General features: G+C 36.8%; 1 protein-coding gene across 1 annotated transcript; it reads left to right on the top strand.

The window, feature by feature from the left end:
- Positions 1 to 3404: 3404 nt before the first annotated feature.
- Positions 3405 to 4337, top strand: LOC124508140 (olfactory receptor 4L1). The gene has a single exon (XM_047074557.1). It carries the CDS (start codon positions 3408 to 3410, stop codon positions 4335 to 4337), a length of 930 nt encoding a protein of 309 aa, XP_046930513.1. The 5' UTR covers positions 3405 to 3407.
- The last annotated feature ends 8489 nt before the right edge of the window (positions 4338 to 12826 follow it).

Genomic DNA, 12826 nt, shown 5'->3' with positions numbered 1-12826 from the left:
ACCATAACAAGTCAAGAGAGAAGTTGTGGAAGGAAGAAAAGGCCTTATAGTTTCACAACCTTAATGGCACTTCTTTCCTGCTTTTTGTTTTTTGTGGGTTTCTTGTTGTTCTTTCAAGTTTTTATTTAAATTCTAATTAGTTAACTTTTAGTGTAATATTGATTTCAGTAGTAGAATTTAGTGATCACTTACATATAACACCCAGTGCTCATCACAAGTACCCTCTTTAATGCTCATCACCCATTTAGACCATCTCCACCCACCTCCCTCCATCAACCTTCAGTTTCTTCTCTATTGTTAAGAGTCTCTTATAGTTTGCCTCCTCTCTCTTTCTCCTTTTTCCTCTTTTCCATATGTTCATCTATTTTGTGTCTTAAATTCAACATAGGAGTGAAATCATATGGTATTTGTCATTCTCTGACTTACTTTGCTTAGCATAATACACTCTAGCTCCATAAGAAGAGGTATATTTATGTTAAGTACAGAACTAAAGAAATAGTTTTTAAAACTTGCTCAGGAAAGGAAGAAGATGAATAAGAGAAACAAATGCTGGGAAAGCTAACAACATAAATGAATGCCAGCTTACCCTCTCAAATAAAATAAAAGGCAAAATAAAGCTGTAATTTAGGATTTATTTGTATTAATTGCATTACACTTAAGAGTATTCATTTCATATCCAAGTTTTTCTGTTGTCAGTGTATCATGGGGCATGAAATTCCATGTAGCAAAGGTATTCATCCCCAATTGTAACTGGCATATTCATTTCATCTGATAATCATCAAAACCAGTCATTTCTCCAAAGTGCATAAAACTATTAAAATTACTGTCATAAAGGTCTCCAAAGTAAAATTCCTGCTCACTCACCTGATAATCATGTAACACAGCCCTTCAAAGAGAGCATGGTACATGGCTGTCCTCTGGGTGCTCGTCCAGACCCATTGTCATCGTTCAGCATCCACTCTGTCTCCTGGAGGTTGACCAACAAGAACATCATTTTCGTCTTTATTTTCCCTAATTGTATTCATTGTCCAGTTCTTAAAAATATATAAGGTAGGAAATAAATTGAGGGAATTAAGGTTGGATAATGGTGATAGGATATTTTGACAAGGGTCTGAGTAGAAAAGAAAACAAGGAGGACATTATAGGTCATTGGAGAAAAGAGAACAGACACTTCCTAAGCATCTTCATATCTGAATTCAGTCCCTTTTCTAAATGTACCACTCCTCCTACTCACTGTTCTTTATTCTCTTCTTCCTATAAATCCTCACATATTCTCTGAGCCTTGTTCTTCCCATGGGGATTATTTTTAATTTTTAAATGTTTTGAAGATAACAGCAACCAAACTTAAAGCTGTATCTAAAAGTGTCCTTGGGAATTGGTCTCCATTCATTTTTTAAGTTTATTTATTTATTTTGAGAGAGAGAAGGAGAGAGAACATGTGGGGGAGGGGCAGAGAGAGAATGGGAATCCCAAGCAAGCTCCACACTGTCAGCATGCAGCCCCATGTGGGGCTCGAACTCAGAAACCTTGAGATCATGACCTGAGTCAAAATCAAGAGTAGGATGCTTAATTGACTGAGCCACCCAGATGCCCCTGGTCTCCATTCTTTTAAAATTCTTACAGGGGCGCCTGGGTGGCGCAGTCGGTTAAGCGTCCGACTTCAGCCAGGTCACAATCTCGCGGTCCGTGAGTTCGAGCCCCGCGTCGGGCTCTGGGCTGATGGCTCAGAGCCTGGAGCCTGTTTCCGATTCTGTGTCTCCCTCTCTCTCTGCCCCTCCCCCCGTTCATGCTCTGTCTCTGTCCCAAAAAATAAATAAATGTTGAAAAAAAAAATTTAAATAAAAAAAAATAAAATTCTTACAATATGTTACATCACCATGTACTAAATTAAGTGTTTTTTTATTTGGTTTACTGCTATTTTTAGCTTCATTATTATGTATCTTTAGATTGTCTCTAGACATAGGGCATTCAATCATTCTATAAGAAAACACAGTGCAATTAGCTGTAACATAGAAGGATTCCAACATACCTGCCGAATCATACCTCCTAAGGAAACCACATGGAACATATGAATTCAATCAATACTTGACTAGACCATAAAAAATACATTCCTTTAACTTTGTTGGCAATATGTATATTGGTATGAGGTCAAATTCAGGCATCAGACTGACTGGGCTTGAATATCAGCTTTGACTTTGTTAGCTGAGTACCTATAAGTCATTAAATATTTCTATGCCAGAGCCAAAGCATAAGAGACTGTTAAAAACTGAGAACAAACTGAGGGTTGATGGGGGGTGGGAGGGAGGGGCGGGTGGGTGATGGGTATTGAGGAGGGCACCTTTTGGGATGAGCACTGGGTGTTGTATGGAAACCAATTTGTCAATAAACTTCAAAAAAAAAATAAATAAATAAATAAATAAATAAATAAATAAATAAACTTAAAAGAAAAAAAAAAATATTTCTATGCCATAGTTTTCTTATATGCAAAATAAGAATAATCATAATATTCACCTCATGAGATTCTTTGAGCATTAAATGTGTTAATATATGTGAAACACTTAGAACACAGTAATATTTAGCACATACTAATAGCTTAATAGTTATTATTTTTGATCACTCTAGATCCTATGAACAATGTCTAAAAGCTAAGTAAAGACAATTTAGTATGGCATGGCACAACCAAAAACAAATCTGTATGTTAGAGTTGAATCATTTGACTAATTACCTCTTAACTACCACTTACATACATTTACGCAGAACATGTACACTTCTCACTATGAACAACAGTAATATGAGGGTTAGGAAAAGAAGTTCATAAAGATTTTCTTTCATGTATAAATTAGCCTCTAAGAGTGTGTGTGTGTGTGTGTGTGTGTGTGTGTGTGTGTGTGTACACTTTGTTCACTTATTTCAGAAATAAAGAATAACCTTAAAAAATGACTTCAGTGATAAAGGACAACACAATTTCCTCATCTTCTGAATTCTATATTCCTTATATATTGTTTTAACATAATCTCAAGAGGTGACAGAAAATTGTGATAATAAAAGGAAAAATAAATACTAATGTAACTACTTATCCAATTTTTGCAAGTGAGCAAATTAGTGAGTCAAGATCAACTGATAAGAGTATCATGTGATCAAATAAAACAATAGAAAATAAAACTTCCATTCTTACAAATTCTTTTTAATTGCTGCATAACTATGAGAATATTATTTCAGAATGATATAACCCATAAAATAATTCCAAATTATAGATAGTGATGCCGATATATTTAAGATTCTGTGTTCTCATAATATCAATTATTATCATCAATTAGAAATAGGAAAACATCAGTGCTAATGTGGCTTTATTTTTTTTTTATTCTCTTTGTATAAAAGAACTTCTGGAGTCTTTCTGAATCAAGTAAATGGATCTTAAAAATGGATCTGTAGTGACTGAGTTTATTTTACTAGGATTTTCTGGACAATGGGAACTTCGGATTTTCTTCTTTGTAACATTCTCCTTAATCTACAGTGCTACTGTGTTGGGGAATGTTCTCATTATGGTCACAGTGACATTTAGTTCCACCCTTCATTCTCCCATGTACTTCCTCCTTGGAAACCTCTCTTTTTTGGACATGTGTCTCTCCACAGTCACCACACCCAAGATGATCACAGACTTACTCAGTGAACACAAGATCATCTCCATATGGGGTTGCATGACTCAGATGTTCTTTATGCACTTCTTTGGGGGTGCTGAGATGACTCTTTTGATAGCTATGGCCTTTGACAGATATGTAGCCATATGTAAACCCCTGCACTACAGGACAATCATGAGCCACAGGCTGTTGAGTGGGTTTATGATACTTTCATGGATAATTGGTTTTATACACACCATGAGCCAGATGGTATTAACAGTAAACTTGCCTTTCTGTGGCCCCAATGTCATAGACAATATATTTTGTGACCTTCCCCTTGTGATTAAGCTTGCTTGTATGGAAACATATACCCTGGAATTATTTGTCATTGCTGATAGTGGGCTGCTCTCATTCATCTGTTTCATCCTCCTTCTTGTCTCCTACATTGTCATCCTGATCACCGTACAACAAAAATCATCGGGAGGTCTCTCCAAGGCACTGTCCACACTGTCTGCACACATGATTGTGGTCACTCTGTTCTTTGGACCTTGTATTTTTATCTATGCCTGGCCATTCAATAGCTTCTCAGGAAATAAAGTCCTTGCTGTATTTTACACTGTTTTCACACCCTTACTAAATCCTATTATTTATACCCTGAGAAATCAGAAAATGAAAGAGGCCATGAGAAAATTACAGTTCCAAAATGTTATCTCCACATAGAACTCTTATAGAACTCTTAGACTTGAACACTATATATATATATATATATATATAATTATATATATAATTTTTTAATGTTTATTTCTGACAGAGAGAGAGAGACAGAGCATGAGTGGGAGAAGGGCAGAGAGAGAGGGATACATAAAATCTGAAGCAGGCTCTAAGCTCTGAGCTGTCAGGACAGCCTGATGTGGGGCTCGAAACCACGAACTGTGAAATCATGACTTGGGTTGAAGTCAGACACTCAACCAACTGAGCCACCCAGGCACCGCAGTTGAACACTATATAATTAACACAACTTCCAAATATTATGCTAACATAATTTTCATAGATTCTGTATAATACATGAAGTTCACTCTTATGTTAGACCAGTGCAGAACCATAATCAGTGCAGAAAATAATAAAATATCTTAATTCACATTTCCTGCTGTTAAAACACATAATGATAATGAATGTCCTACAGCAAAATAAACATTTGAAATCATCAAGCACTTTTCCATAGATATTCAATATCTATTTATTAGTGAAGATATAAATATGAAAATATATATATGGTGAATACTAATAGAGATGATTTTAATAGATATGGATTGTTAATGACATTCATAAAGTTATACTACCTTTAAATGATGGAGCAGTGCAAATCATGATTGAGATAATGTGAACAACAATGAGAAAAAATATGAATCTAATCTCTTGATGCAATGAGACAAAAAAAAGAATAAGTAATTAAATCTGACAGCATAATGAATATAAAATGCAAGAGAGAATGTGAGATATCAGAGGGAAGAAACAAATGTAAGGACAATTTCAGTAGAACGACATAAAGCATCCTTGAAACCAAATGCTCCAAGAAATATCGTAAATATGTATGCACAGTTGACTTTCAAACCTCAATAAATAAAAATAGGAGCATATTTCTTGATTTTATGCAATATATCAATGTAACTTTTTCTTTCCAAGTGCTTTACATAAAACTTCAGTTAAATTTACCTCTGATAAGCTTATAATCCTTGTTGCAATTATCAGCTAAATCTGATTTGGTTGTGAGTGTTGAGGAGGGGGCAGTGCATGCTAAATTGAAAATATCATATTCATTGATAGTAATCTTAAGTATTCTCTCCCAATTCAAGACACCAACATTTCTTGCTTCCTCTAGGCAACAGCTTTCTATTGATCCTAAACTACTGCATAAGTTCTTTCCTCTATTGAATGTACTCTCTACAACTATCCAGAGTGATGTGATTAAAATGCAGGTCCCAATGTTTCCTCCCTGGCTAAAATTATTTTGTGGCATTAAGACATAGGTTCACATCCTTAACTGACCTTTAAAACCCAGCCTGTCTCTGGAAATTTGCTCTAATGTACCTCTTTTCATAATGTTATATTAACACTGACTTTCTTTCAAACTTTCCAAGTTATCAGGCATCTTAATTTAGGACTATTTCCAGGCTGTTTGCTTCATCTACAATGACCTTCCATCACTTCTATACCCAGCTAACTTCTTCCTAGAGTACAGAACCTGGACACAATATTATATTTTAGAATACTTCTCCTATATGTCCTTGGCCAGTTTATATTTCTTTATTTCACTCATTTATAGCATGCTGCGATTTCCATCCTTTGCACAAGTTATAGCAATAATGAATTGTATACTTATAGGTTAATGTTAGTTCTATCTTAAGGCACTAGACTCTACATATCTCCAGTATCTAGTATGTATATTGGCTCATGGAAGTTCATATGTACCTACTGAATGAATAAAGAAATGATGAAATAACTATATTCTAGCAGTTATTTGACTTACACTTAAGGAATAAATGCACTTCAGGGCACTTGGGTGGCTAGGTCGGTTGAGCATCCAACTTCGGCTCAGGTCATGATCTCACAGTTCATGAGTTCAAGCCCTGTGTTGTGCTCTGTGCTGACAGCTCGGGGCCTGGAGCCTGCTTCCAATTCTGTGTCTCCCTCTCTGTCTACTCCTCCCCTGCTCACACGCTGCCTCTCTCGAAAATAAATAAGGATTAAAAAAAATTTTTTTAAAGGAATACATGCACTTCTATGAGATATTATCTGTTAAAAACTTAGAGTATATAAGGGCATATATTGCTCATATATTTTAGTAATTGAATTACAGGTGAGAGCCTTGTAATTAAAGAAAAGGAACATGGAATACATGAAGAATTTCAGGCAAATGGAAGAGAATAAATAAAGCAAGTTTCGAATATTTGCTATAAAAATTACATTCAATTCTATTTCTACACAGTAAACCTAAAATCTCAGTCTTACATTATAGCACACCCTATATTAGACAAATCATAGCCATTTATAAAGTAAAACATACATCCACTGGTGGATGGGAGTATACTCCAACTGATTAAACATTACATGAGATTTTTGTGACTGTAGTAAAGCACACTCAAAATCCAAAAACCCTCTGGTTAAAAAATATCTAAGATTGCTAGAATCATCTAAAATAACCATTAAAATAAATTTTAAAAGGTTTTAAAAGAAAGTAAACAAATCACATCTGAGTCCCAATATGAAACTGAGGTCCATTCCAAGAGAGTAAACCAGCACTGAAACATTGCTCATCTACTGAGAACATCTACTGAATACTGTTACCTAGAGAAGCTACAAATTTGAGAGAGTACTATAGATTGGGCTTTGGTCCTGAACAGGGATGGAAACTGACTGGAGGTAATGCTGAGTGCTTACATTCTGAAAAAATAAAATAAAATAAAAGAGATTATTAGAAGAAAACCTGCCTACTGGAAGCCGACAGCAATAAAAAAAATGTTACCCAAACTTGAATCTGGATGTAGTGACAATAATGTGCCATTCACAAAAGCTGGGTTTGCTATCATAGTCTTTGTATGTTCCCATACATCAAAGTGACAGTTTTATTTTAACTCACTACTTAAGAATGTAGGCTCAGGCATTTGCAAAGGTAAACACAAATATTCCCTGAAAAGCAAAATGCTCCTTGAAAATAGTCTACACTAAACTACCAAAGAAAGGTTTTACAAATAAAAATTCATAATCAAAAATCACAAAACAAATAAACAAAAACATCCCAGCAAACATGACAGTCAGGAGAAAGTGAAAAACAATCATGAAATGGGAGAAAAAAATATTTAGAAATCATGGATCTGATAAAGAACATGGGTCCAGAATACGAACTCTTACAATTCTTGAATTGAAAGACAAGTAACTCAGTTAAAAATGGGCAAAAGATCTAAGGAAAAAGGTCCCCAAAGAAGATATATGAATGGGCAATAAGCACATGAAAAGATGCTCAACATCATTAGTCATTAGAGCTATACAAATGAAAATCACAGTAAGAAACCATTTCATACCAAGATGGCTATAATCAAAAAGACAGTTGAGAACATAGAGCAGTTGGAACCTTCATACATTGCTGATGGAATGTAAAATGGTGCAACCATTTTGGAAAGAATTTTAGCAATTCCTCAGAATGTTTAACATAGAGCTACCATGTGATTTAGCAATTTCACTCTGAATATGTAAAAGCAAAATAAATGAAAACACACACCCACACAAAAGATTGAATATTGGGGCACCTGGGCAGCTCAGTCAGTTAAGCGCCTGACTTTTGGTTTTGGCTCAGGTCATGCTTAGTGAGTTCAAGCTCTGTGATGGGCTCTGCACTGCTGGTGAGGAGCCTGCTTGGGAATCTCTCTCTCCTCCTCTCTCTGATCCTCCCTGGCTCGAGTGCTGTGTTTTTCTCTCTCTCAAAATAAATAAACTTTAAAAAACAAAACACTGAACACGAATGGTTACAGAAGCTTTATTCATAATAGTAACCAATTTTTAAGAACCTAAATGTTCATTAACTGATAGATAAACCAAAGGTGGTATTATTATGGAACCAGGCTGGAACGCTGGTGGAAAAACCAAGCAGCACTCAGAGATCTTGGTGGATTGGAGATTTACTTAACACTGGCAGGCTCAGAGGAGACCATTTCTCCAAAGATCTGAGCCGTGAGCACAAGCATGGGAGGCAATTTATAGTCTGTTACTTCTGCATTCCACATTAGTAGTAATTTGGCATACACGGCAAGCAGGGCAGGAAGAAGAACCCGGAAGAGGGGTCTCTAAGCTAGAAACTAGAGCTTGTTTTAGTCCCGTTGGCCATCTTATGGTGCAAAACTTTACTTATTTTCCCAACAGTATACCTACACAATGGAATATTATCTGACAATAAAAAGGAATCAAGTACTGATACATGGTATAACATGCATGAATCTTGAAAAATTTGACAATACAAAAGAAGAGACACAGAAAACCACATATTGCATGAATCCATTTGTATAAAGTTTCCACAACAAGCAAATCTTTAGAGGCACAAAGTAGATTGATGGTTACTTAGGTGTGGGGAGAGGGGAACAAGGATGTGGTCTTTTGCAACTAGTTTCTCTCCTTTAGCCTAATGTTTTTAAGATTAAACCAGATGGCAGCATGAATTAATACGTGAATGCTAACAGCCATATCAGCAACATGGCAGAGTAGCAAATGCCTCCATACACCCACAAACACAACAGTTCATCAATTTATGGAAAAATTCCTTTTGAGAAAAATCTAAAACTAATTGAAAGTCTCCTGCACCCCCCAGGAGAATGCAAAACTTGGCTCACTGAAGCAATTAAGGAGTTTCAGGACACCCTCTCACCAGAGTCCCTCCCTGTCACAGTATCATATGATCAAGAGAAGATACACTAGCTCCAAGCTTCACCAAGGGGAGGGAAGGAGTTGATTCACACGTTCAGTGCCCCAGCTTTTCAGAGAGGTCTCCCTGAGGACTAGATTCTGTTTTGCCAGTCTTGGAGCTCTGACAGGTCTGGCAGAGTCTAGGTGCCTGTGGGAGAACAGAGGCAGTAGCTCAGGCTAGTAGATGCTATTGATTTTCCTTACCATTCAGCACAAAGTGAGTACATTAAAAAATCCCAGCTCTCAGGTTCTCCCAGGAGAGTAAAGGAGTTGATCCATGCATCCAGCACCCTAACTTCTATGGGGCTTCACAACTAGCATCTCTCTCACCAATCCCGAAGCTCTGATGGTTCTAGCATAGTCAAACCAGCTGGGGGAGAATAGAGATGCAGCTTGGGCTGATAGATGCCAGAGCTTCCCCTACATGCTCCCTTAAGCTCTGCACAGAGTGAGAAAACAAAAATCACTGCCAAGAAGCAGGCTGCTTCTTCCTGGGGAGAGAAAACATTGGAGAGCCCCCCAGAATCTCTGGCCAGGCTTATTGGTGGGGATCTCTTCCTGCATAAAACCGATCTGTGAAGACTGAGAGAGGTGCCTACGTTGTCCAGTGTGCAGACACCAACACAGAGAATTGAGGAAAGTGGAGAACCAGACACAATGTTCCAAAAAAAGGAACAAGATAAATCCTCAGGAATTGACCTTAATAAAATGGAGGTATATGAGTTACCTGACAGAGAATTAAAACAACTCCCATAATGATGCTCACAAAGGTCAAGAGAACAGTGTGTAACTTCAATACTCCCATTTAAAAGTCACATAGCTCTTGCTTATACATGAAAGCTCATTCTTGAACTTGCTTTTGTGTAGGTTTCTTTCCCCTCTTATCAGGCCCAATGTATCCCGAGTCAGGCTGGAACTGTAGTTATCTCCCTGGAGAGGAACTTAGGCCAGGCCTACAGGGTCACCTGCTGCCTTACAGGAGAAAAGGCTCTGGAACTTCCTTGAGCAGGAGGAAGTTCTTGTTATTACAAAAATGAAGGAGACTGCAGAGCCAAAGTCTTCAGGGGCATTTATCCAGAGGTACTCATGCCAGATTTCAGGGTCCTAGATTTTCCCTTCTAGTGCCTTGACCTTACTGTAACACACATGCCTTGCTTGAGTGTTTATATTTTGTTGGAACTGTGTAAGTCTGTTAGATCTTCAGACTACTCCTTGTCTAAGATATTCCCACTACAGGAGATAAGGACTTCTTTGTGAGCTACAAAAGAGTTATTTAGATCCCTACACTTAACCTATAACTGCTTGTTCTGGTCTTCAGTATATTATTCCAAGGCATCAACACAACTTAAAATAAGCAAACAACTCCTCTATTTGTAGGAATTTTTCTCCCCTTATTTTACAAATGACTAAATGCCTGAATCATTCACTTAAAATAGCATTCCTTTTCCACAAGATGTTTCCCCAGGTCACCACCACTGAAATCTTCAGGTGTTCATTTGTTTGTTTTGTTGTGGTTGTTGTTTTTTTAAGTAGGCTCCAAGTTCAATGTGGAGCTTGAACTCATAACCCTGAGATCAAGAGTCATTTGCTCCATTGACAAGCCAGCCAGACACCCCACCACCACTGAAGTCTTGAGCAATCAGACATTTATATAATGCCAGTACTTGTCTAGTCCCAAACACCAATTGTAATGGAGTCCTATTTGCACACCAGGCAGTGAGTGAACCAACCACAATACCCATTTATCACCTGTGCTCTCAGACCACTCCCAATACTAATTATGTTAGTTTAAGTCATCTAAGAAGTAGATACCAGATGGGATTAAGGTACATTCGTGGTGGAATACTACTCAGTAATAAATTTTAAAACATTTTTTAAGCTACTACATGCAACAACATAGATACATCTCTAAAGCTTTATGTTAGTCAGAAGACACTCAAAACAAAAGAGTACATATTGTAAGATTTTATTTAAGTGAAACTTAAAAATAGATAAAAATGATATTTAGTGTCAGAAATGAGAAGTCCTTAGCTCTAACAGTGAATATTTACTACAAAGGGGCCCAAGGGAAATTTTTGTGTGATAAATGTTTTCTAATTTGATAAGTTAAATAGCTTCATAGATGCACACACAGGAAAAAAATTCAATCTATAATTTAAGATCATTTCATCTTAACACCTGCAAGATATTCCTCATACATAAAGGGAATTAAAAACAGGAACTGGTTACTAAAAAAATAAATAACAAAAACAAATAAAGTGGTTTAAAGTAGGATTTCGGATGGTGCCCTATTGATGTGGGAAACAAAGGCAGAAGGAAATGGCAGGTAAAACTAAATTTCCTTATAACCTGCAGCCCGTTGACAAATACTTGAGGCTCTGGCCAGTCTTTTTTTTTTTTTTTTAACGTTTATTTATTTTTGAGACAGAGAAAGAGCATGAACAGGGAAGGGGTGGGGGGTCAGAAAGAGAGGGAGGGAGACACAGATTCTGAAACAGGCTCCAGGTTCTGAGCTGTCAGCACAGAGCTGGACGTGGAGCTTGAACTCACAGACCAGGAGATCATGACCTGAGCACCTGCCCCAAGGCTCCCACCAGTCTCAATGCTAGAGGGAAAACAACTTTAACTTGACAATAGCGAGGCCTCCAGTATCCTGTGAGTCTTCTTTAGCATATGAAAATCCCTTTGGAAACTTCCCCTGGACTTTACCTCCCCCAACTCTATAGTATATAACCAGTCTCTCCTCATGGTCCCAAGGCATCTCTTCCTGCCCAAGGGTCCTGTTCCCATGCTTTAATAAAATCACCTTCTTGCACCAACAATGTCTTCAAGAATTCTTTCTTGGCCGTTGGCTCTGGACCCCGTAAGCTCCACCATAACCCCAAAAAACCTCATCACTATCACCATTACTGGTAATAAAAGAAAATGCTTTGGCAAATTGTGGAAATAATATTATCATAGAGCAGTATCTTGCTTTTTTTCTTACCAGAAACCTTTTCTTTTTCCTCCCTTGTGGAGTCTCCAGCCAGTTGTAAGTTCTTACAACCAATGTCTAATTATATTCTCCAAGGTAAAAGGTCACCTGGGGGAAGGAGTTCTAGGTTGGCTGGGCTTAACAGATATCTTGCTATTTGATTGTTTTTAAATTTTAAATTTGTTTGTCTTCTGAATTTTGTGGACTTCTTTTTTCCTAATTTTACCTCATGTGTTAAAAGTAAACTAGCAGTGCACTATAATAAATAGTGTCTTCCAATTTATATGTCCTTTTCAGCAAAATAATCTGATTTATAGTGAAGTATTTAACACCTAATCTCTTTTTCCCTGGCACTAACACCTGAATGGATGACCATGTTTTACAAATTAAAATGTAGTTTAGAACATTTGACATTTAGTCTACATGTTTCTGTAAGCATACACATCATCTTCTCAGTTCAAACAGAGGAACACAGTCATCAAAGTCATAGGTCATTTCATACAACTCAACCAAGCTTTAGTCTTCTTATTTTATAAGGTAATGTATCAAGCCGTTCAGGGAAATAAATTTCTGTCACAATTTCATTATAAATAAAAACGAGTGACTAACAAGAAGAATTCTAGAGGTTCTATTCATCTAAAAGTATTCTAATTTTTAATTGAGAATTTAGCCTGTCAAAGTGCAATGTGGAATGCAAAGGGTTCTTTCCTTTATACTGAATCATCTACTATTATGACCTATTTCTTTCCTCAATAGTAATACAGCTTTTATTTTAAGAATTTGG

This window comes from Lynx rufus, unplaced genomic scaffold, assembly GCF_022079265.1.
Source record: "Lynx rufus isolate CCGP_SWC_20201006 ecotype Redwood Valley unplaced genomic scaffold, mLynRuf1.p SCAF_13, whole genome shotgun sequence".
NCBI classification, from domain to species: Eukaryota; Metazoa; Chordata; class Mammalia; order Carnivora; family Felidae; genus Lynx; species Lynx rufus.
The sequence above is the reverse complement of the archived record's forward strand: the minus strand, read 5'-3'. Positions and strand labels throughout refer to the sequence as shown.

Excerpts from the sequence above, each read along its gene's own strand:
- LOC124508140 (XM_047074557.1), top strand. The coding sequence starts at position 3,408 with ATGGATCTTAAAAATGGATCTGTAGTGACTGAGTTTATTTTACTAGGA.